The sequence below is a fragment of the Engystomops pustulosus genome, chromosome 1, assembly GCF_040894005.1.
Source record: "Engystomops pustulosus chromosome 1, aEngPut4.maternal, whole genome shotgun sequence".
Classification (NCBI taxonomy): domain Eukaryota; kingdom Metazoa; phylum Chordata; class Amphibia; order Anura; family Leptodactylidae; genus Engystomops; species Engystomops pustulosus.
In genome coordinates, this window is record NC_092411.1 from 151898926 (window position 1) to 151925922 (window position 26997).

The following is a 26997-nucleotide window of genomic DNA, read 5'->3' on the forward strand; positions in this document are numbered from 1 at the left end:
ATCTAAAATGATAAACCATGGACTCTTACTTATAGATGCAGGCACCATGACTGGCAATTTCCTTATATATGTTATTCATGGCTTCCTTCTAAAATCAACTTTTAAAATTATGCTAATGAGCAAGAAGGGCTCTGCAGGGGCATTACCAGAGCCCCTCCATGCTGCAAATTCATAGGCTGTTACACTGTGCAGGATAACTTCCCTCTCCCACTGTATGTTGAAACTTCCTCTGAAGGAGCATGGAGGAGGGTGAGACAGTTTAAAAGCGTGTGTAGCCACAGCACTCTGAGGTGCTCTGGTAACAACGGTGTCACGGTGCCTTGATCTATGAGTTAGTGTCCCTGGTTTATTATGCTTTATTTTGAAGACTGCTGACAGTCCATGATTATCATGGCCAATGTTTTGTGTAATACAGTGACAATTATTTAGAGCTATGAATGTGCCACTCAGCCTACATAGCCCATTCCGACACATGTACATAAATTGTGGCCTATATTACAGCCCAGAAACTAAATGCTGCTATATCCCAAACTTATGCACAAAACATAGACTTGGCCATGATGTGGATGCACTGTGTTTGTCTATGTAAATGAGCACTGTCTGATCACCCAACCTCTATACAGCTCTCCTGAAGTTTCCCAATACAAGCCGTGCTCACAAGCTTATGTTTGGTTTCTGTCTAATAAAAGCGGCTCTGTGATCAGCAACATTCCTGGCTGTGCATTCCCTCTGTCAGCATCCTCTGACTATTGTCCTGACTATCGCTCCTGGTCACTGTGTGCCAACAGCCAGCATACCATTGATATATGCATTGGAAGTGGGTAGATAGGAAAAGATGATGCATGACCTTCAGGATGGATGTGTGCAGGTAAGGTATTTGGGTAACGCTCTGTTGATTTAATAAGGACATTGGCTACTTCTTTAGTTGAAGTAATGTTTTTAGATTAGCATCTAATAAAATAAATAATATAAATTACTTTAATGTACGGTTACATTATTATGGTTACCTTTTGAGCCAGTTAAAAGTTCAATGTTGTTACTTCTTTAAAATACTTCTTTAAAATTCAGGATAAAAAAACATTAAGTCATTTGATTAAATTCATTTTTTATTGTCCTCATTTAGCAAATAAAAAGTGCAAGCCAATAATTTGTGGGAATAACAATATGTGATGTCAGTGTGGACCAGATCCTGAGGCAAAACAGTAACCCTTACTTCCTCATGATATTTCATGTCAGTAATATGATCAAAACAATGTTCAATGGTGAACCTGGCATTGTTAGAAAACGCAGAACTGGGCACATATTGGATAATACAGTTTCTATATATTACAGTGAAAGAAATGTTGATGAGGTTGTTCTGTCATATGGATATACTTCAATTCAAATTTCAAAAAAATAAAGGAAAGAATTGTAGATGAAGGAAGAATACAGAACATGTGTTTAATTGTGCACAAACATTTTTAAAAAAGAGAGAAAAATATAACCAAAAGACACAATTTAGGGGTTATTGATATTCAGATTATTAGTAAATTACATTTAGGATTGATATTACACCTTGGGTATAGTGCAGGACTATTACAAATTCGTATCATCTTTTCATGTATTCAAAAGCAGTTTAGTGAAAAGTCAGCTGTGGAAAACAAGCAATGATGGTGAGATATGGTCTCTGAAAACAGAGAACACAAGTGATTGAGGAAGTGTAGGTAATATTTCTCCTTGGCTGCTTTCCAAGTCTTCAAGCAATCGATACTGAATAGTCCAAGGTCAAATGTGAGAGATAACTCTAGAAGATGACCTAATCCAGGAGGGGCCAGTATGAAGATTATGATAAAATATTTGAAATTAGGTAAAGGTTATACATTTGCATTCTTAAAGTTGCAGGAATAATACAGGTAGATAAGGTGGGGTGAATATTTGGATTAATGTCTATCATTGTTATAAAATATAACATGTCAATTGCAAAGTCTAATTGCATATGAAAATTATAACTAGCAGTGGGAAAAAGATTAACCACCTTTCTATAATGATTGACTGGACTTAGTATTGCTACTCATGCTTTTAAGGGAATTTACAATATAATTACATACTGTCAGCAATAGTATGAATATGGGAGGCGTTTATCACACCCATTTTTTTTTTTGTCCGTTTTGAAACTTTTTTTGGGCCAAAAGACACCATCCCTTCATAATTCATTGCACAAAAAACTTCCCTGTTGGCATAAGAAGCATTGAATGCTTTGTGCAAAATTGTGTTACTTTTTGAAAATGATAAAAGCCACAGACTCAAATGACAGACCCAAAGATAAAAAATAAAAAAATCAAACAAGCCCAAACACCGTTTTTTTATGATGGAAGTTTTTCATCAGTCTGGTATCTGTTTTGCACAGATTTTCATGAACTTTAGTCTTTGAGTGAGGAGTTAAAAAAACACCTGTGACTAGTACATGCTCTACTTTTAACATATCAGTCATGTAGTCCTTGTGAATCTGCCTTAAGAGTATTTTTAAAATGAACATTAAGGGAAATCAACCATTAAAAGAACCCCAAAAACATAGAAATACTCACCTCTGCACCTCTTGAGGTTGATCCCAGCATGGGAGCGGGAGGTGGCGAGGTCGTGCATAATTAGCAGCACGGAGTGCCGGACATCTTGTCCCCACGCTCCATGCTGCTAATTATAACTTACCTTTCTAGGTGATCCCGGAGAGTCAAGACTAGCAACGTACAGTGCCGGGATCAACATCAAGAGGAGGGAGCGTGAGTATTTCTATGTCATTTCTTGTTTTTTCTAATAGTTGATTTCCTTTAATCTTTGTGTTGATAACTTTTATCTTTGCCAATTGACACCAAAATGGAGTCTTGAAATACGTTTTTGTTCCTTTGTTCAATTTTTAATTTCAGGTTCTTTTGTATGTGAATATATCCCCCCAAGAGATATTAAAACATACCTAGGGGATGTTTACACTTTTATTTTTCATTTTTTGTTTTTGCCAATCTCCACTGCAAATGGAGCTTTCATGAAAGCCACAAGAGATACTAGTATAGCAAAATCTGGTCGGGTATGTACAGGTTTTTTTCCAAGTTGTTTTCACCAGCAGCTTGGCAATGTTGTGCTTATCATTTTCAGGAATAACTTAACTAATACCACATGTTAAATAGTTTGCACAATTTGCTCTTTCACTTTAGGAAATTTCTAGGGATAAGTTTTGCCAACCCTACCCTGAAAACTTATATAATTTTTCAATATTTAAGTATCAATTCCTCACTGTTTTCCAGATCTCTGCTTGCTGTCCTTCTATAGAAAGCTTCTAGGTTTACTTCCAGTTGGACAGAATCTGACCATGGTCACGCAGGTGTACGGCTCGTTATATCACAGAGAGTAATCAGAGTTGTGTGTTATAACGAGCCGTGCACCTGTGTGACCATTGTCAGATTTCTATCCACTGGAAGTAGACAATGAAGCTTTCTATAAGATGACAGCAAGCAGAGATCTGAAAACTGGGGGTGTATTGGAAAATATACATCATATAAACAGTAACCTTAATTTGCAGAAATGGGAACACCCTTAAATTTTAACCCTGCATATAATAATAATAATTCTTTGTTTATATAGTACACACAGGTTACGCAGCGCTGAACAAAGCTTACTAAATCATTCCCTGTCCCCAATGGGGCTCACAGTCTAATCATATATAATCAGCATGACATTTGAATTGATAGGGCCACAAATCCTATTCTCACTGTACAGACCACTGTTTCTTTAAACCCACACCACTTAGCCAAGCCCTTTTCCCCTTTCGCATTTCCGTGTTTTTGTTTTTTTTTTACCATTAACGGAGAGATATGACTACTTTATTTTGTGGAACAAAATATACTTCCTAGTGGCACCATTTATTATTTGAAGCAATGAAGTTGTAAAAAAATACATATAGTTTGTTAACTGACACATCCCCTTTATTTTTTGGGTCAGTTTGGTCATAGGGTTACCAAATCTTTATAGCATTTGTTATCCTTTTAATGCCTTGAAAAAAAAACTTGTATGGGCATATTCTTAAAGCAATAACTTTTTTATACTTTGGGCTATAAGATGTTGTTTTTTATTGCTACAATTGTGGGATATATACAACCTTTTAATCACTTTTTATTATTATTATTATTTTACCCTCTGACTTGTGGGATATATATGCGCTCAGCATATTGTTCAAAACATGTTCATGCCCCTGTTATATAAAATGACCAAGAGACTGGCACTCCAGGAAATCTCTATATATTACAATTCTCCTGGATGGTATTTAGTGCTTCACCCTGTATATACAGGCGGTCCCCTACTTAAGGACACTCGACTTACAGACAACCCATAGTTACAGACAGACCCCTCTGACCTTTGGTGAAGCTTTCTGGATGCTTTACAATAGTCCTATATTACAATAATCAGCTGTAAGGTGTCTGTAATGAAGCTTTATTGATAATCCTTGGTCCCATTACAGCAGAAAATGTTTAAACTCCAAATGTCACTGGGGCCAAATTTTTTTTTGTCTGTGTCTACAATTATAAAATATACAGTTTCGACTTACATACAAATTCAACTTAAGAACAAACCTCCAGACCCTATCTTGTACGTAACCCGGGGACTGCCTGTAATGTAGTTCAATGGTTTTATTGTTTTGATTTCATAAAAAATACATTTGGGTAATTTTTACCTTTTAAAGAGAATCTGTCACCACAAACTGCTGTGTTACCTTTGCTCATATTAATATACATATAACAGTATGTGATATATATATATAATCCTTAATGTAAGAAAATACTTTGTTGCAGGGTTCTACTTGTTTCTTATGTGGTTATTAGGTCATCTTGTGATAGCTGGTTATTTGTTTTACCAATGCTGCTTTTTGTTCTAGAACGCGATAAAAGACAGCGCCTGAATTGTTATATTGCCAGTTGGTATGCACATGAATTGCTTTTTTCTTATTACAAGGGCAGAGGGATGGATTGTTAGAAATGTTCACAAGTTTACTGCTCTCTCTCCACCTTTTAGTTTCATTCTGATATCTTTTCTACAGGGCTGACAGACACCATTGTGCTGCTATCCCTGGCATGTTCTGAACATTGCGGATTCTTCAGTTACACCCAAAACCCGGCAGGATGTTTAAATATCCTTCTCCTTGGCAGGTGCTCTGCAGCAGTTTAGAGAAAAGAGAACAGGTTAGTGGAAAACAGGTCATGATTTATGACAGTAAATGTGGATATGATGTACTAATCTAAGTACTGTACTTGGTAACATGTGTAGCTGCAGATTATTTCACAATTACAACATGTATTGCACTTTTCAATTTATTGAAATAGCTTAAAATACACACCACTTGTTATACTAACTCCATGTAGAATCTCTATTATAATCTGATCTATGCCCCATCCATGCCACACCCCCAGTCATGTACTTTTATCCAAAAAAGATCCTTGCGGCTGCCTTACTACATTTAAATTTTACAGATTACACCTTAATCAGCCTTGTCTCTAGGTCCCTCCTCTGCCCTGGGTGTGTCACTACAATCCCTGGACTTTGCCTAACAGTCCTAAAACATGCACGCATTGCAAGTTCAAATAGTAAATGGCCCCGGAGAGAAGGAGAATAAACATTGGACTAGAAGGTGAGAGCTGGTAGAAGGAAGAAGAAATTTAGAGGGGTAAGAACAGGTCATAAATGTAATGATAGAAAGTGACAACCACATTGGTGCGACAGTGACTGATGCGCAGAGAACAAAAATACGTTGTCTGGGAGTTGTGCAGAGATAGTTTTGTGGGTATGTTACCTTGTATTTTTTTGTAAATACTTCATGATAGAATGGAATGTATCAGAGGGAGTTGGAGCTAGTGAACTTGAGGAAGGATAAAGACATAAATGTTTACTTTGTAGCAGTTTATCAATGTCAGAAATAAGCTAGATGTGAGATGGAAAATCTGGAAAGCATACATTGCATTATTCTACCCATTCATATCCATGATCTGAAACTTAATAGGACTACAAATGACCATGTTTGTGTACTATTAGTATTTCATGTTGTCCTACATACATTTCTAGTTTGCCTGTTTTCAGATGTGCAGTCAGCATGTTTGTGTTTGAGTGTAGACATTCCTGGAATTATCAGTAAAGTGTGTTATCAGCAGCTCGCAGCACTACTGGCCTATTCCTCATCTAGCCCCCACCTTCCTACGTAATCCAATGACACCACTGAGCTGTGCAGAGTATCAGCTCTTCCCCCTCTTCTGAGCAAGTGAGCCCAGCAAGAATATTTATTAGTGTTTAAAATCAATTTGTCCTGCCTCTCCTATGACAGAAATTGTCATGGCCCTGGTATCATGCAGTTTTTGTGGGAGTTTAAGATGAGTGGATTCAGTAAGAATAGTTAATATAATTGAAGTGTGTTTACCCCCTTCCTGATGGATCCACTTAAGGTTTTAGCTCCTTATTCTTTAAAGGGAACCTGTCATCGGAAATTGGCATAATAAACGACTACCAGTAAGTTGTCAAGCAGCTGAGCAGCTTCTAGAGGATGTTTCTTTCATGGCCTGGTGTGATGGCATCATCCTGAAAATCAACTTTCAAGTGAGATGTAAATTGGATTTAGGAAGTCATAGAGGCGGAGAGTTTAAAACTGAAGCCAAGCTTTCCCTGCCTTAGAACTCCCCCTTCACTGTAATTGATGGCCCTGTTTCCAGGAACATGATTGATCAGATCTACTGAAGTTCAGTCAATCACATGGAGAGAGGTGTTTAGAGGGAGAGCTTTATTTCAGTGTTTAACTATCCGCCTCCCTGACTATAAATCTCACTTCAAAGTTGATTTTATGGATGATGTTACCAAGATGGGCCATGAAAGAAACATGTGTTCAACTGCTTGCCAACATACTGGTAGTGGTTTATTAGGTCAATTTCTGATGACAGGCTCCCTTTAAGTCTTCAAACTTGAAAGTGGTTGGCCCCAGTGCAAAATCTGTGTCAGGCCCAACATTTATAATGTATTGTTTATAGTAATACATTAAGGAAGTAGTTATGATTAAAGGATGGTAAATTGATTATCTAAAATGTATATACAGTACAATAAATTAGTACAATAAAAACTTTTTTAAATATATAACCTGATATATTTTAACATTGCCTCTGTTAAACATTCTTGTCCCAAACCTAAGTCACTGACCTCAGCAGTGACATACCATTTGTACAGAGGTCACCAATGAACTCTGTGATGAAACAGTAGTAGTGGAACTGCCCTCAAACTACCATAACTATAGCCTCAGAAATTCAACAGCGTGAAGCACGGTGCCTGGCACTGTAGTGCAGGGCTAAGGATGGTTTTTTAAGTTAGTTTAACACATTGGGGCAGATTGATCAAGCTGTCAGAAAGTCAGAATATTTCTAGTTGCCCATGGCAACCAATCACAGCTCCCCTTTAAATATTCATGAGCACTGGCAAAATGAAAGCTGAGCTGTGATTGGTTGCCAGGGGCAACTAGAAATATTCAGACTTTCAGACAGCGATTCTGGCAGGGCCTAATTTAGAACATTCTATGAAAGTCTTTTGGAGCTTCAGACAGAAACTGATCACCTTACCCTCCCAGTGCCTGTGTCACACAGTTATTTCTGTTCTTGTGGCCTGACAGAAATGCTGGGGTAACAGGCTAATAGTCAATATCAAGTAAAGGAGCAGTTGTGTACAGGCACTTCAATGTAGAAACTGGTACCTACAATAACATAGAATTATTGACCCAGATTTATCAAAAGTAGTACACTTGTGCCACACTAATATGCTGTACCAGATATATTGGCACAAATACTTTAATAAATGTAGGCTATTGTTTGTTGTCTAGTCTGGGCTACTAGTCTTCCAAGTCTCTCTAAGTCGGTATGGGTCTCTTGGTTCGTTTTACAGTGACAATTCTATAGGCATCCTGCACACAACCATATTTTGGCCTGATCCCATTGGATTGCACACCTTGTACAGAAGAGGAGTCCTTGCATCGTACCAAAATATGATTCAAGAAGTCCTGTAAAAAGTATGCAGTCCATGGGATCTGTCCGACATATAGAAATGGTGTTTCTATGGAAAGGGTGCAATCTTGTGCAGGAGGCCATAGTCTTGAATCCCTACAAAGTAATTGCATTTCTCCAACAATTTAATCTATTCCAGGCTATCAATTTCCTTTTACACCAGTTGATCTTGTACAATAATTTGCTAGATGAATTTAAACTGTATAATTTTAAACTGGTGAGAACACAGTGAGCAAGCCACAATCATCGATAATTTATCTTATCCTCACTAAAATCTTCAACCTCTCTCTCTCTTATATTGTTGTTACCTCTTCCTCCAAGCATGTTGTTGTTACCCATTTACTAAAGAAACCTCCACTGGACTCGTCCAGTGTGTAATGTTCATTTCATCTACAAACTCCTAGAACGCCTGGTCTATCCTTGATTTACTCGTTATCTGTAGGCTAAATCCCTCCTTGACCCCCTACAATCTGGTTTCCGCTCCATGTATTCCACTGAAACTGCTCTTTCTAAAGTGTCCAATGATCTCCTCACTGCTAAATCCAAACTATTCTCTCCTCATTCTTCTGGATATCTTGGCAGTGTTTGATACTGTGGACCACAATCTCCTCCCCAGGAGGTAAACCTCTAAAATGCTAATTGTTGCTCTGATTCTCTCTCGACTAGACTACTGTAACTCTCTACTAATCGGTCTTTCACTCACTAAACTCTCTCCTCTCCAGTATATTTATGCAGTAGCCAGGCTTGTCTTTCAGACCAAATGTTACATAGATGTCTCCACTCTGTGCCAGTCATTCACTGTCCCGTCTCCTTCCAAATACAGTTTAAAACACTTTCATCCACAAAGTGCTGCTTAATGCTGCACTTCCCTATCTCACACAACTCTCAGTCTATCACACAACCCCTGCTCTTTGATTTGCCAGTGATGGTAAATTATTCTCTACCTTAATTCGAACCTCTCACTCATGTCTCCTGGACTTCTCCTGAGTGGCACCAATCCTCTTGAATCCCCTATCCCTATCAGGCTAATATCAAACCTCCAAAGTTTCAAACATGCTCTTAAAACCCATCTCTTTAGGCAAGCCTATCATACTTGCTAACTGCATGAAATTTAAACTCTCTCTTTACTAACCCATCATGTGTACTTCCCCCATCTGTTATCCAGAAAACACCATATACCAAGCCAGCGGATTCTGTGCAGTTTCATTGACCTTGGACTTTGTATATAAGATGGCAGGGGATAGTTGGTTCAAATAGCTTTATTTATTAAATAATTTTTAAATTAAATATTTATTCTTTATCTTTATAAACCGACCTCAATATGTGAGAGCCCAGGACTGTGTGTCGGATACTGTGATGAGTAGTACAGGTGCACCTCAAGGTACGGTTCTGGCTCCCTTCCTCTTCACATTGTACACAGCAGACTTCAGGTACAATTCATGTAGCTGCTACCTCCAGAAGTTCTCTGATGACTCTGCAATAGTCGGCCTCATTACAGGTGAGAACGACAGGGAGTACAAAGAACTGATACAGAAATTTGTGGACTGGTGCCAGCGAAACCACCTTAGGATTAATGCTGGGAAAACCAAGGAGATGGTGGTGGACTTTCGTAAGCACAGTCCTCCTTCTCAACCGGTGGTTATCCATGGGACAGACATTGAGGCAGTGAAGTCCTATAAGTACTTGGGTGTCCTCCTCAACAATAAACTGGAGTGGGCAGAGAACATAAACGCACTTCACAGGAGGGGTCAGAGCCGGCTACACCTGCTGAGGAGGCTGAGGGCATTCGGAGTGCGGGGGGCTCTTCTTAAGACCTTCTTCAACTCTGTAGTGGCACCAGCCATCTTCTTTGGCATAGTCTGTTGGGGAAGCAGCATCTCAGCTAGGGAGAGGAGCAGACTGGACAAACTGATTAGGAAAGCCAGTTCTGTCCTGGGGGGTCCTCTTGACACAGTGCAGGTGGTAGCTGAGAGGAGGACACTGTGTAAGTTGAAGTCTATTCTGGAGAATAGCTCCCATCCCTTGCATGAGACTGTGGTGGCATTGGGGAGCACATTCAGTGATCGACTGCTTCACCCCAAGTGTGAGAGGGAGCGTTATCGTAAGTCATTCCTCCCCACTGCCATCAGGCTGTTCAACAAACAAGGCCCAAACAGAAGTAACCTGCGCCCCCCACCTAACCAGTCCCTGCAGGTCCCATCCACAGACTAAACATCAAACTGCCGATCATTGCTTGTCTCTTTTTTGTCTTTTTATCCCCCTTTTCTTTTTGTTCATTTATCCCTAATATTATTGTTGTCATAGTTTGTACTTCACTCTCTGTACCCTCTCTGCTGCTGTAACGCTGTGAATTTCCCCACTGTGGGACTAATAAAGGATTATCTTATCTTATCTTATCTTAAAGAATGGCTGGACCATTATAAGCTCTTACACCTCTTGTGTCACCCCTCATGGATTTTAAACTCTTATGAGCAAGGCCCTCAATACTATTGTTCCATATAAATGTTTGTACTCTGTAATGTCTTATTTTATTTGTATACGTCCCCTATGATTTTTAAAGCGCTACAGAATATGATGGCAGTTATAAAATAAAGATTAATATTATCTTAGATTGTGTTGCATAACATAAAATTCCATCCAAAATAGCCATTATCTGAAATGAGTTAATTAAATGAAAATGGTGGTGAGTGACTATTGAACAAAAGTGCAAACAGTTTCACAATAACCCATATTTGTATAAATATTTGTTCCAATGCGAACAAACAGTTAATTACTGATTTCTCACAATCAGGGTTGTCGCTAGGTCAAAAGATCCAGGGCCCGTGGGTCAGCAGGACACTGCAGCTTTCCCCACTCTTATCACTATCTGCTTATGCATTAGGGACCATACCCCAAACCTAGCTACATCCATGCTCACAATTAATATTTAGATGTAAAAGGGTATAATCACTTATTATATTACACTTTTTCTTGTTTAGACCATTTATGTATGTAAAGCATTCATCTGTTCCAATTAGCCAAAACATTTTCCTTTATAATGTAGATTACTATTCAGCAAATTCCCATATTTTAGGCATTATATTTGTACAAAAGTATTGTTTCAGTTCTAGGAACACATTTATTGTAAAATTTTCACAATATTTGATATTACAGGTTGCATCAATTAATATTAATCAATGTTGTATAGACAAAGGTTTCCTATTAGTACATATTTATGTTGTGTTCTTATGTTACATTTTTTTATGTGCCAAAAAAAAATCTTGAAACCCATGATAGAATGATTGATTGGGTTTAGACTACACGGATATGAACATTGTTTTCTTCTGTGCTAGCCTTTTTTAAATGATGGTATACTGACTCATTAAATTTAATGGGTCATCCATATTTGTGGATCAGTTGCTAGGTAACACAATGGTGTCCTTTCAAGAGGTTGTGACATGCAAGTGACATCATTTGTCAAGCTTTTCCTTTGTTTTTTGTGGTTCCACAAAAGTGGATAACATACGGACAACACTTGGTGTTTGTGGAGGTTTGGCTTGGTCACGTATTCCACACTGATGACACATTGGGGCACATTTACTCACCCGGTCCTGTCGCGAACCCCGAGGTGCGTTGTCCAACGAGGATGAAGTCCATTGCGATTCACTAAGATCGTGCACCCGATATGCTGCATGTATCGCTTCCTCGCTCAGGTCTGCCTTCTTCTTCCTGGTGCGCATTGTCTTTCAACACAATTTGAATTTTAAACCCCGCTCTTAGTCCAAATCAGTTGGGTTATCCGACGGCCACGCCCCCCGATTTGTGTCGCATGAAAGTCGGCGGGATTGCGCCAAAATCTGATCTGTTAGATGCGGCACAAATTGGAAATAGTCAGGAAACCAAAAGGAAATACAGTTTGTACTTAGTAAATGTGCCCCATTGACCACAAATGCAGAACATGGATCTGTTGCTTGCAGCCCAAGAACAGCACACCTTAATATATAGGTAGGCATATACTTACATCTTTTATTCTACTATATAGAAATGTAAATGGTGATAGAAATGTAAATTCTTCTAAGTGTTAATACTTTATTTGTTAAATAAACTTTGTTAAAACTTTTGCTTATTTAAAGTAAGCAGCTCCTTGTGCCTTTTTTATGGGTGACAGGTCCTTTTTAACTGTTCACAGATTTGAAATGTTTGTTCACGGAGTATACCTTGAGCAGTTGTCTGGAATTTGCAACAGCCGATAATTCTTTGTAACTGAGTATTATAATGCTAGTATACATTATATACAGTACATTGAATATTTTGTCTTTGTCTCTGAAGGCAAAGAGATCAAAACTTTAACATTTTTTCTATTTTTCTACTACCAGGTGCCTGAAAATGAAGAAAATGGATCCAGTTTGGTAAAAGGCATTTCTATTGAGCAGTATGCCACAGACTCCAAGGAATTTCATAGCGAACTTTCAACAGAGATTGTTAGAACATCTGAAACACTAGAGACTACAGAACTTGAATCTGATTTGAAACAAAGAAGTAAAATATTAGAAGCTGAATCAGAATTGTATGTTCTGAATCCTGAACAACAGGTAGCAAATATAATTGACTCACAGTACAGCACTGCTGTCTCAGGGTCAAATATGGATAGAGTCACCAGAAGAATGTTTTCTTCTATTTCAACCCAAAGTATTAATGGTTCTCAGCAAGATTTGACCAATTATACTGAGGATACCCAAGGAAGAGAGAATATCGACACAGGTAGGGATGTGTGGATTCCCCCTCCTGAACGTCATTTGAAACTCTTAAGGGAGGAGGAACGTTTTGAAATTCGATCTCATCTTCCGGAAACAAGTCCTACAAAGTTATTTGTTGACAGTGATGAAGATTATGATGATGATGATAAGGTAAGACGTCAATCATATGAGCTTACCCCAGAAAAAGTAATGGAACTTGAAAAAAATCGTAAAGACATCATTAAAAAACAAGCTCAGCGTAATAGTTTAGATACAGAAGATGTGATCCATATTAGAGAAAATAATTACACCTCAAACTCAAACAAAGATCTCTGTGAAGTAGAAGATAGTGAGAACAAACCAAATATAAACACAGAACAGATACATTTTGAGTCTGCAAGACAACAATTTATAAAGTTGGAAAAGGAAAGAAATAGTCTTCCCATAACACCTCGTCCTCAACCAAGGCAATTTAGGATTAATGCCCGCTCTTTACATGAAAAATATCAACTGTCAAAGGAACAGAAAGACCAGGAAAGTAAACCAAATAAAGATAAGTACATTGAAACCCAAGATTTGAGTTCAAGTCTTCTCCGCAAGCAATTCTTCAAAACTTTGTCTATGGATTTTGTGGATAATGGAGAACAAGAAAATTCAGATTTGAAGGAGGAGATTGAAGTAGAAAAGGAGAGTATCCCCAACCCTACTGATGAAACACCTATAGAAAGAGAAATTCGACTAGCTTTGCAGCGAGAGGAAAATTTAAGGAGGGAAAGAGGAATTGTAAAGGAAACAAGGGAGATCATAGAAATCTCCAAAAATCCTGTTCTAGCCATTCCTCCAGATATGCTCCATTCTCAAAAGATCAAAAACAGGCCTAGTACCTCCTTATTCATACAAAGGGAAATTGAGAAAGAGGTCCAGAGAGAGGCTGATCTAAAAAGTGAAGGCAGAGTGGCAGGACTTTATGATAAAGGTAATTCACAGGAACTTAATGAACGCAAAAAGTTGTTTGAGCAGCAAGACATAATACCCGTTCAACCACAGCAAGACAGTAGCTCCGAAATAGTAATAAAAGAAGACACATTTAACATAAAAGGGAATTTATCACAACCAAATTTGGAAGCTGATAATGACTTAAACAACTCAAAAGGTTTAGATTCTCCTCAACCCTATAGTGTAAGAATGAAGTGGAAGCCAACTCCATTTAACGTCTACAGAACCAGACGACTCAGTGCAGACAATATTTTAGATATAAAGTCACCTGTAGAAAAATCTTCAGAAAAAGAATCTTTAGAGGAAAATGTTGTATTGCGCAAGGAGAATTTCTACATTCAGCCTTTAAAACTCCGTTTACGTGTTCAAGACAGTGATGGAACGGATGAAAGGGACCATAACATAGACCATGAGGAGAAGTACAGCACGAGGCTACGGCCTTCACTTTCCAATATCATTGAGCAAGAAATTCAACAAACATTACAAAGGGATCGAGAACTCCAAGAAGAGAGAAGAAAAAGTGGACTTCCTCCTTTAACAATACATAATGATAATGATGTAAACAACCCACACAATGGATATGACACAAAAGGGAATTCATCAGCAACCGCAAGTAAGCATATTCCACTTTACACTTGAACTTACTATGTAGTCTATACGGTGCATTTTTTGTCTGACATTCACTTCAATGTATAGTTCATTTTACAAATCATTATTTTAATATTTCGGTTTCCTTCTTCTTAGATGCATCAAATACATGGTCTTCTGCACCTTGGAAAGGCACTCTTGGTAATAAATCACCAACCTATGATAGCTCTACTGTGCACATATTTAGACCACACAAGCACCCTGTGTTTAAAGTTTCTGGTGACGACAGGCAAAAAAGACATGAAAATCGGGTACGTAGATTGCCTTTGAAAATAAATAAACATACTGACAATAAAAAGTTCATTGCTATGGAGGCGTACATCAAATTGTCACTTCCATGTATTGTAATGCCACACTAATACATGTATACATCGTCTCTATGAAAGATATAATCAAAAAGACAGAAAATAGCTTTGGTACAGATTCCATGCCTACAAAAATAACTTTATTCTATAGGGTTACAAATAAATTCCTAATGTTTATAAAATAATATACTGATACCAGTTTCAATAATAATTCGCCCAATGTTTTTTCATCTGAAATGAAAATGAATCCATAAAGTCTCATGACTGTATTTTATTCATGATTTTTTAACTGTAAAAACCCAATACTTATAACTGGAAAAATTCACTGCATTAACTGACATAGTCATTCCTGTCACAAATTGACTAAGGGCTTCACTGAAAATGATGAAAGGATGAAACTTTACTTTTATTTGAGATAAAATAAATATACTGTATATGGGGGGATATGTCAGTGTGTGACACCCAAATTGGAGCTTTACCCCTTAATGACCACCATACCATGTTTTTACGGTAGCCATTAAAGTTGAGTGATGGTAGATGTGTCCGAGTAGGAAGCTCCTCAGGCACATCATTCCTCAGGACTTCTTTTATTATAACTCTATATCCCGCAATCTCTGAAATATAGAGTCATAAAAGTTATGCTAATTACCCTGGGGCGCTCAGGCTACGTTACCCAAGTGTCTCGGGGGGCCTAGTATTTAATAAATGCACACCCCCTGTAGTCTAGCGACCCTGCCTAGTTAGATAGGGGAGAGTTGGGATGGCTAGTGTTATGGGGGTGCGCATACATTAAAATATGAGGCTCCCTGTGTTGCTCGGGTGACATAGCCTGTGCACCTCAGGCTAATTAGTATAACTTCTTAACTCAATATATTTCCCCTGATCGCGGGATATAGAGTTATAATAAAAAAAAGTCCTGAGGAACTATGCTGGTAGATGTCATTTAATGTTACTTCTTCTGACGCTCTGCCTTTCTATGGTGGTGTCATCAGAAGAAGATTCCTGGAGATCGAGTCCTGCAACTACTGCAAGTGCCAGTGCCAGGCTGTGTCATCACAACCCAGACCCGGCACTAACACTCAGGATCAGAGTTTAACCCCTTACACACAGTGGTCAAGCATGACCACGGGGTGTAAGTGTTTTCCCCCATTGTGCGGAAATCCCAGGATCCTCTATGTGCCCTGAGGTTGCCGGGTCCTCTGTTCGTTGGGTTCTGCGTACTGGCAGGAACCGGGTGTAACTATCTAAGCATTAATCACTGCAATACATTTGTATTTCAGTGCAGTGTATAAGGGCTTGAGCAAGCAATCAGATGAATGCTGGTCAAGCCAAAGTGTGGAAAAAAAATAAAAAGGTTAAAAAAATTATTTTTAAAATAAAAAAAAGAAAGAAATTAAATTAAAGTCCCCTAATCACCACAGTTTTATATAAAAAGGAAATAAAGTACATATTACATAGTATATATTTGGTATAAGGGTGCCCTTATGGAATATTGCCCGTAAGCAATATTGAACCAGCACGGTAAAAAAAAAAAAAACCTCCCCCTAATATATCATTTTTTATCAAATACCCTCACAAAAATGTTTTAAAAAGTGTTAAAAAATAGTTACATGCCCTAAAATGATACAAAAAAGAACAACTCTTTTTGCAAAAAATAAGCCCTCAACCAGCTCTGTCAACAGAAAAATACAGAAGTTATGCCACTGCAAAGTAGTCGATACTAAAAAAAAAGCATCTTTCTTCAATATTGGTTTAGCTCAGCAAAATAGAGAAAAGATAAGAAAAACTATATAATTGAGGTAGAACCATATTCGTTGTGAACTAGAGAATAAAGATAAAATATTATTTTTACATTACGGTGAGCGGTCAAAAAAAGTGCTAAAAACCCAAAATGAAAATTGATGATTTTGTTTGTGTGCCTCTTGAAATAGTTCATAAAATCTCATGAATAAGCTATAGACCCCAAAAATGAATTATCTATACAGTGTATCTCATCCCACAGATTATAAGTACACTCAGGAGAAATTGGGTATCAAATTTTGCAGAGCATTTCATCATTTAATTCATTATGAAAATGTCATTTTTGGCCTAAATGAATGTATTTTCCGAAAAAATTCAAAAGTTTCTAAATCGTACTTTTAACCAATGTGAAACATTAAAAGGGCTAATGACTTCGTAAAAGTTATTTTACATATGCAAATGTGTGTAGTTTCTATAGTGGGGTAATTTATAGGGTTTTATTATTATTTAATCCTCTCAAAGTCACCTCTCAAATCGCACCTAAAGTTCTAAACCTCATAACAACAGAATGAGAGGACACATAAAAAACTATGTCACCATAAAGTAGACATTCCAGAAATGTTAGCTATTTGAGTAGTCTAATTATCTGCCTGGAAAGCAGAACATTTCAAACTTTGAAACTGAACTTTTGCCAAATTTTCAGAACAAAACACAAAACTCATCACTTAAATTTTACAACTATCATGAAGTACAAAGGGTTATGAAAAAAGAATTTAAAAATCTTTTGGGGTGACACATGTCAGATTCTAAAGATTCTGGTCATTAACAAGCGAAAACAAGCATCAGTGATAAGGGGTTAAAAATCTAAGATGACACCTGTACCAATTGAACAATTGCTGCTTGTTTACATCATTTCTTGGTCAGCAGAGTGTAAAGCAGTTCGCTGTATAAGTTGGGTAGTGCTACTACATCCTATTGTACACCTAACCTGCTCTATAACCAGCCATCTTTTCAGCAGGCTTGATTTATTCTCCCTTAATGCGTTACCCCCATTGGTTTAGCATGGGATCATCAGGAAGGGACATTATTGATTATGCAGAGAAAATAATAAAGATATGTAATGCTTCAGCTCCACCTCCTTCACACCCAGCTCAGTGATGTCACTGCACCACACATTGGTACAAGCGGGATGATTAAAAAATGTCACTCATAAGAAGGGGAAGAACCAATAGCAGGACGTGCCTGGGATGTTAGCTGTCACACTTTGACAGGTGATAAACAAACAGAAGGAGTGGCTTCTCTGGGATTAAGTTCACCAAGATCACCCATCAGATAAGGTAGGCAAGGGCATGTGTGCGTGTACATCATCCTAAATGGGACCCCTTATTGTATATATGTGCAAAATATTAATACAGGACAATTGATTGTTGATTGTTTTGATGCTGTGTATGCCACACACAGACACATCAAAGAAGAATGTTCAAAGCAGATTGTCCAGTGTAAGTGATATTGCATAGGGATAGATCATATCAATGATTATAGGGGAAATATACAAGGTAAGTATAGGTATATAGCATATTGTAGGATGATGTGAAATATACCAGGTAAGTATAAGTATGTAGTATATCAAAGTTGCTATCTTCCTCTAAATATCAAACATTTGTAATGTTGAAATCCTCATATGCAGACCCCCATAAACCATAAGCACATAGTATATTATACAAATTGGGCCTGTTGACTTGTATCCTGTATGTCAGGTATTGCTACATGCAAACTGGGTCCTGACCAAAAGGGACAAATGAAGTTACTCATACAGTGTCTAAGGAATAGGACAAAAGATATATAAAACAGCAAAGGTGCTTCATAGGTCGAAGATGAAATATATGATTCAGTTAACTGGACAAATGATATAAAGGGATGGTGACTCTGCCATGAAATTAGGCTATTAGATGCAGTGGGTTTATGGTAGACTAATGTGTGTAGGTCTGTATAAAGCTTCCACATCCAAAGTTTGTTAATAAGTGCCAGGAGACATCACGCAGTGACATACACACCATTGGAGCCATCAGTTGTCTTGTTTAAAATATTTTGCACATATTTACAATTAGGGGTTGTATTTAGGATGATGTACACATGCATTGCCTTGCCTAGGTTATCTGATGGGCAAATAGATGAAGTGAATCCTGGAGAAATCACTACATCTGTTTGTTTTTCAGCTATCACAATGTAATAGCTATTAACGACTATTATTAAGCTGCCGATACCCACCATCAGGACACTGGCACTATCTTTATTATTTTCGCGGTATGAACAACTCTGTCTCCTCCTGATGATCTGATGCTATCATCCCAATGGGGGAAACGCATTGTGGGAGAATAAATAATGACTTAGATGAGATAAAGATACAGCATCAGCAATAGGTGTACAATAGGACATAGTAGCGCTACCTATACAGTGAATTGCTTTACACTGTGCTATTGCTCTCTCTGCTGACCATTCCAATACATGACACACAAAAGATTACATCAGCCTGCTGGTCACAATGAATAGTTATTACACAGCAACAAATTGTCCAGTGTCATATGAATTAGTAGGGATTTCGTCTTAGTGTTTTAAGCACCAATTTGGATGTCACACACTGACATATCTCCCCAATGTATATATATATATATTTATATTGAATATGCTTACAGAAGTTTTATCATTTCCCACCAATACTTGTTGCTAGCAAGATGTTGTTACTGCCGTGCATGAGGGGCTCCAGGCTCAGGCTCATTTGCACAATGTTAAATCCATTTTTTGTAAAAAAAATATGGAATGAGAAGCCAACAGAAAAGTAGATCCTGCCAGAGAGGGCAAACACCAGTATGTCAGTGTACTTGGTTTACAATCCTTCATCCTAGTGGTAGTTCTTTAAGTACAGCTTGCCTGTCAGACCCCACATTCAAGCCCATACTACCTAAAACACTACAATTTTCTAATCTAACCCCGTTAAGTCAACAAAGGTGCCTCTACTTTCCTTTTTTATCTTCTACCTACACCTGTTCTAAGGTTTTCCATCTAATTCAATTCAAAAATTCATAAATCTCTGCCCTGTTAACTGAAACCAACAAAATGTATTGTCTTTTTCAGTATGCTGGCATTGATCCGAGTGATGCTGTCAACACAGAGGTAAAAACAGAACTTTCGTAATTTTCGTAGCTCATTTCTATTTGTGATGGACTAAATGCATTTTTACAAAAAAAAGGAGAGGGTCAAGATCATTTCACTAGAACAAGTTTTAGGTTTGGTGTCCATAAAAAATAGGACATGATCTATTTTTTTTGTAGATCAGACTCTCAGATGTTTCCACGGACCTGATTCACCCATTTAAATGAATGGGTCAGTGAAAAAAGTGGATCACACATGGGATGATGCTATATGTGAAAAATACAAACCTTATATGAATAAAGCTGATCTGCACTTACCTGTTAAATACTTGCATTAACCCATCCTTTTAGTTATTGGACACAGTTGTGTGTGTCACATGATTGCTGTTTCTTTAAGAAACAAATACCAGTGGAGGGAGGGGGTGGCGGTAAAAGAGCAGTGGCACTGAAAAAAAACATTTAACAGTGATTACAGTGTTTTTTAAAATTATTTTTCAGTACAGTACAGTACTGGCGAACCTTTGGCATGGGTGCCAGAGGTGGCACTCAGAGTCCTCCCTGGGCACTAAAACTGTCATTCCAGTACAGTGTATGGTAGACCGAACTCATGGCCACCTTCTGAAATTTAAAAAAGACCAGGATGTCCTGGGCGCAGTGCTATTTTAAAGCGACTAATAAATGGGACTACAGAAAAAATATTAGACTATCATTAGATCTCCTTCTCCTTGGCCCCTTGATTCTTCCTTTTCGGGGGACATTGGAGTGAAGCTACAATAATAATACAAATTTTTCTTCCTCCTTTCAACTGTGCTGGTATCTGCGGAAACCAAACTGATTGAAAGTTGTGACAGAGCAGGAAGGAATAAGTCCCTGCTTAAATTGTCACATTGCCACTTTTTAATTAATAAATGGATTTTAGTTTTCGGTAATTCGGTCACTCATTCTATAAAAGGCTTGCCATCACTGCTTTATACCCTCTCCCTTTAGCCAAATCTAGAGTATTACCACATACGACTTAAATGACTTAAATGACGCTAATTTTATAGTGCTAAAAATCTGCAAGAAAATAAATTACACGTTATACATTGTGTATTGCAGATTTATTTTAAAAAGAATGGCAGATTTCAGTAGAAATAATACTTAGCAATCTGGAATTAAAAACTGCAGCACCACAACTGAGGGTCAGACTCTACTGCAGATTTTTCAGCAATCACTCTCTAGAATTCTTGGAGGATGCATATTTTCTGCAAAAATCTGCAACAGAAAATCTGCTTTTTATTGTCACCATTTAGGCATACTACAACTACAACTGTGTCGAATCTCGGACTTGAAAAACAAATGTTTTCTTCAGTTTTTCAGAGCCGATTTACATCCGTCTAAAATCCATTTTTCACAGATCCTCATTAACTTAAGTAAAGAAAAACATTTCTGACTAGGATATGCTCTACTCTTCAAAGGATTATTCACATGGTACAATAAAATAACAGCCATGTACATGAATTCATTACAAAGTATATTACATTTAGTGCAGCTGTTTATTTGTTAAGTTGTATAAGTTGTGGGCAGCTGTCTGTACTGTTTGGAAACTGAAATAAATGCTTTAATAAGATTGTTGCCACGTTACCATAAAAGTCACAAAAAAGTCACAAAAAAACTGCAAATCATTTAGGGAAACCAAACATATACTTTTTCCCTAAACTGCAAACCTTGATGAATTAAATAAAACTAAGGGAGGGTACATTCAGACAGCCATGGGCTTGCCTGGACCCGATCCCGGGGCTGGGAGGAGGAGGGGGAAGGGGTGAGGCAGAGGAGCTGCAAATCTGCTGCAGTATGGGACACGTCCCTTATTTTGCGGCACGGCTGCCCGACACAGATTTAGATTGCTCACTGCACCGTGATTGGGAGCCATAGACTTCTGTTGTGGCCATAATCTGGCTGCAATTGGTGCTGCCAGATCATGGTCACAATGGTGGCCGCCTGAATGAGCCTTAAAAATGTATTCAATTTAAAGTGAGATTTATGCCATATTCCAACCTCAATCCATTTTCCTTTCCATTGTATTGGTTCATTCATATAAACAATGTTTTTTTCCTGTTTCAGATTGTGGAATCCACTCGTGTGAATCGGCATAAAAACACAATGGCACTACGCTGGGAAGCTGGTCTATACGCTAACGAACAAAGTGAATAGCTCTATAATGCTTTACAGACTATTTACTTTTCCTGCTGAATGTCCTGTTGTACTAATGGTCCTAGGAGGGCAGGCATCCAAATTTTTAATTTTACAGGGTTTTTAGAGTGCTAAACAGTGCTACAGTGCTAATTAGAGGGTGATACCCAATAAAGGATCCAGTGATCACCCAACAAACAAGCAGATGCAGCATACAAAAGTTATTGTCCAGTATTCTAACCACATCCATTCATCCTTATACAGCAAAGAAGATCACCAGTATATGTAATAATTCTGTTAGAATACACAACAAATTTATAAAGCTTAATTTTATAAGATTAGATAGCCAATGTCAATCATTCTTTTTATTCATATAGTGACCCTTTAAATTCTCATTAGTATACATTTAAGCCCCACAAATTCTAATCTGTGTTTGTACTTGAAAGGAGAAATCACAATAAAATTTAGATGACTTTATGGACACATTACATTGGATCAGTAAGTCTAATTTTTAAGTTATTCTACCATCAAAATCCAGCATGATAAACAAGGGACCCTTATGTATAGATCAAGGCGTTATGCGTATGAGCTTGAGGATTACATGGGAGGGGCAGCCAAGCAGGACACGTCCCTCTGTAATGCCAGGTAATATAAGATAAAAGGTGATTTCTTGGAATGTAAACAAAACATTTTTAGCTAAAAGAAGGGTGTCAGTCAGTTAATAGATTTTTATAGAAACCTGTCACTGGCTTTCTATGTGCAAATGTGCTGACAGGAGGAGCAACCAGCAAAATATCCCACTTTATGACCATACATAGCGATACATTTTAACTCTCCATTGTATGAACACATATCCTTACAGCAGAGGCAATATATTTTGATGTGGGTACAGCCTTAGATACTAAAGGTTAAAGAGGTTAAGGGAGCAGCTCTTGGAATAAGAGGTTATTGCCATTTTTTGATCTCTCTTTCCTTAATTTAAAGTCAACTCTGTATTACTGAGCAATAGCATTTGAATAGGGTGTATTGAAAAAAAATCTTTTCTAACCCCGTTGTTCCTGACCAATCCTTGGCAGAGGTTTTTTTTTCACCCAGGATGTCAGTTAGACTCCCTTCTGTCAGATGGTTAGTTTGGTCTGTTTGCCCCCATTGATAGTAGAGAGCCTAATTAGCCAACTGGGTGCTAAAACTAGTACCACACATTATTATAGAAGCATAATAAAAATAATGGTCTAAAATATTTCATTTTACTACATGTACAAAGATAGATATTTCAAACTGTAGAAAGAATAGAGTCTCAATTCTTGCTGATCAGTAACTTCTATAACCTACTTGCTTATAAAGTCTTTGGTGGATCTGGTTTTCCATGTTTGTGTTAATATAAAGATAAGTAATTAGCAGACATAGTAGTACAACTTAGTGGCTTGGCATGTGAAACGGATTTTATTCAAGATATGGCAGCGTCCCAAGCTAATTTTGAGCTAGTAACTCTTCTTCAGTCCCACTTGTGCAAGTTTAGTTATTGATGGATTTACGCATTTTAGACTGCAGAAAAATAATGGATTCCATTTAATTAAAACACCACAGACTGTCATGACCACTAGATCATGTAAAATCACCTCTGTATGTATATTAGATTATACAGAGCAAAGTAATATGTGGGGGGGGGGGGATTTATCATTGGGGTTTTTGTCTATATTTGGTGTTGTTTTGGCGCATTTGTGATACTAATGCTATTTTGCGACTTTCCATTGCACCAAATGAACTTAGCACAGTGCAAAGTCACTTTGACACAAACCCTACTTGTGCCAAATTCATTATTTACATAGAATAGTTTTCACATTACAACTGAATTCATGATTTGCAAATGGTGCAAATTTCCATTTTGGGGCAAGTTTTGGTGCAAATTTGTGCCAGTCTCCACCCTGGTTTATGGTGCGACTTTTGTTGGGGGTTATCGCGACTTTTCATGCCACTGTCGCAAACAACCCACATAGCAAAAAACACTGCCAGCAGTTTTATCAAGGGCCAAAGCCACTTTGGAGCTCTGCTGCAGTCAGATTCATTTAAGACTGACATAGAACTGTTGTAAGGAGGTGCTCCAATGATAAATTACCCCCTGTGACATTGGTTATTTCAATGGGGATCTGTTATGAGGTTTATGCTTCTCTATATGGGGGAAGCATAATACAGTCAATTTGAATTAATCCAAATCAATTTGGATTAATTCAAGCTGAGTAGCTGTCTGGATTCCGGACCGGACCTTGGATTCCGTGCACACAGTCGTTCCACTCAGGGTGAGCCGTTTTTCTTTTGTCTATTTTTGTATGCCCCATAATATAGTCAATCTGTTTATAATGTTATTTTTACCCTCCTTTCCCTGATTGACAGATTTCATAAGGTTTACCAAGTTTGCAAGTCATACCTTATCAATGAGGTACTGACTGCTAGGACCCCCACCAGTCACAATCAGGAGACCCCCAGCAATTGTAGTCCTGCTCTCTCAGGAATAGTTTGGGAATACTATTCATAGTCTATGTAACAGCTGGAGATAACTTTCCTGACCTGCACCTCCACACAATAGTGAGAATGGGACTCTCATTCTCCGGATTGCTGTGGGTCCTAGACTCGTGATGAGTGAGGGTCCCAGCAGTCAGACCCTCACTAAACAGGCCCTTTAATGGTGGTTGGAACCTACTGCCCATGAGCAGGAAAAACTCTAGAGCTTGTGGTTATAAGTACACATTTCTTTATTTGCGCTGTACCTGACAATGAGGTATACTGTCACAACTTAGGGCTGCGCAGAACTGGTGACAGATTCTGTGTAATTTCTTTTTCAACTCTTGTTGATTTTAGTTGGTAAATTTGTATTCATTTGTTGTATCGGTGGCAGAAAAAAAAACAAAAAAACAAAACAAAACACCGAATTACTCCTCATGGATACAAATCTGTTGAGTGGAATGTAATATAGGGCCCATAAAAATCTGTGAGCCGAAATATTGTTTGATTTTACTGTAGACCTTTAAAGGAAATCTACACAAAATCCACCATGATAAGACTAGGGACACTTACTCATAGATCCAGGCACTGTGACTGTTGAAATAATCTGATATTTGTTATCAATAGCCTTCTATAATCTAAAATGAGCTTTTAAAAATTATGCAAATGAGCCAGTAAGACAGGGATGTTACACTGTTTCCCCCTCCCCCCTGTTCCCTCAGTGCTTTCCCCTCCCTCTGCCTGTTGTCATCTCACAGCAGCAGAGGAAGTTTTAGTACACAGTGGGAGAGGAAAGTGCACGCTGTAACAACCTGTGAAGCTACAGCACAGAGGGCCTCTAGTTACCCCCTACCCCAAAGCACTTCTGGCTCATTAGAATAGTTTTATAATTTGATTAAGTGCCCCTGATTTATCATGTTTGATGATAGATTTCTTTTAACGACTTAATGATCTCATCACAAGTCCATACAAAACTCCCAAAAAGACCGTACCACAGCATTTGAATGGTTAAAATGTAAATAATTACTTACGTGACTTACGTCTAACGTGTTTATTCATGCGTTTAGCACAATACTAGTCTTATCTGCTCTGCCTTTTTATCTTTGAGTCCTTATGTGTCCAAGAAACATGGATCTGGTCCATTTATCAACATATAAAATCAGTATTTTACTACAGTGGTCACAACCCACAAAAAAATAATATATTTGAACCAGGCCTGTTTCAGAACATTCACCACTGGTAAAGCATATAGCAGCTATTCACACTCAACAAAAAATAGCAGAAGAAAACATTTATAAATGTAAATAACTAGTAGTATTAATAGAAAAATGTAGTATGTGTATATAAGTTATGATATTTTTATAATGAAGAATGCTGATTTATGTGACCAAGGCACTTTAATAAAAGAGCATAATTATATTTATTGACCTTTAATGATGACTCTTATTCTAGTATGTATGAAAAGGTTGTCTTTATGTGACATATGTGATTGGTACAGTTACCTATGAGGAATTGTAGTGGATAGTTAGGAATTTGAGAATTTTGTTTCCTATCTGAGAAATGTTTGGTGTGCCTCTAGAATATGCCCCACATGTCTAATGGATATAGGTACCCCCTCTAGGGCCAAGTTCTGTGGATAGGTGTGCAAGTCTTAGATCTGGCACCTACATTTATCAGACATCTGTGACATTTACTGTAGAAATCCCATATATACTAACATGAGAAGAGTTTGTGTATTTTTGAGACTAAAAGGAGAGAAGAGAAAGTTGAGTCTAATTTCCTAATTTCATTTCTTCTTTTGTTTCTTGCTGGTGGTTGTTTTGGTAAAGCCGAAGTAAACCCTACTACTATATTTTGCATTTGAGAGTGATTTGACATTTTCACTGTGTGAAGTTTCTCTAAAAGTCTATACTGCATGTTATAGAGCCAGTGGTGGGAAATCTAAGGTTCACACATAGCTGATCCTTACAAAAAAATCTTGTAAAACTGTGGTGTTGTTGAGACTTTAATTAAAAAGGAAAAAACGTTAGAAATATCTATGCTTTTGTTGTTGAACCTGTATGTGACATGTAATAAAGCCACCTACACCATTAATATATGTTTTCCCAAGTCTGATATTTGTGGCATTTAGATAGATGGCCGATAGATTTTTATTTTTTTTTTAAGTTTGAAGATACTTAATTAGTTATTAACAAATACAGAAAAAGAAATATATACATATGTTACAATCTTCCCATTAAAACAACAAATTATTATTAAAACCTTACTCCCCTACTGTCTATACCTTTATTTAATACCCAGGTAATGTATGCCATACAATTTTTTCTTTTCCTTTTTTCTCCCCGTCCTCCCTTCTCTATTCTTCTATACTCTATAACCTTACAACTTTACTAAACTTTTATTTCTCAAATACCTGAGATCTACCCCTTCCCTATACACTTATACCCACTAGTTGGGAAAAATGGATGCCGACCGATATATGGTACCTAAAACATCATTAACGTCAGGTAGCTAATCGTAGCATTCCTCCCCTAATTTTTATGTCGTTAATAATAGCTCGCTATTATATTCCCAACATTTACAATTTTCTATACTCTTTAACTATACCTCATTGTTAGATTTTTATTTCTCAAACATATCTGATGGCGCATCCCCTTGGGATCGACTTGTACTATTATCCTATATGGGGAGGTACATAATAATCGTCCTCTTATACCTGACAATA

General features: G+C 37.6%; 1 protein-coding gene and 1 long non-coding RNA gene across 2 annotated transcripts; both read left to right on the plus strand.

The window, feature by feature from the left end:
* The first annotated feature begins 589 nt into the window (after positions 1–589).
* Positions 590–22261, plus strand: MISP (mitotic spindle positioning). The gene is made up of 6 exons (XM_072111171.1): positions 590–868; positions 5063–5204; positions 12404–14372; positions 14504–14658; positions 19585–19623; positions 21705–22261. The coding sequence occupies exons 2-6, from the start codon at positions 5145–5147 to the stop codon at positions 21792–21794; spliced, it is 2313 nt and encodes a 770-aa protein (XP_071967272.1). The 5' UTR covers positions 590–868; positions 5063–5144; the 3' UTR covers positions 21795–22261.
* Positions 22262–23457: 1196 nt separating this feature from the next.
* LOC140064363 (uncharacterized) lies at positions 23458–26366 on the plus strand. The gene is made up of 2 exons (XR_011847757.1): positions 23458–25967; positions 26001–26366. It is a non-coding gene; the product is annotated as an uncharacterized lncRNA (long non-coding RNA).
* The last annotated feature ends 631 nt before the right edge of the window (positions 26367–26997 follow it).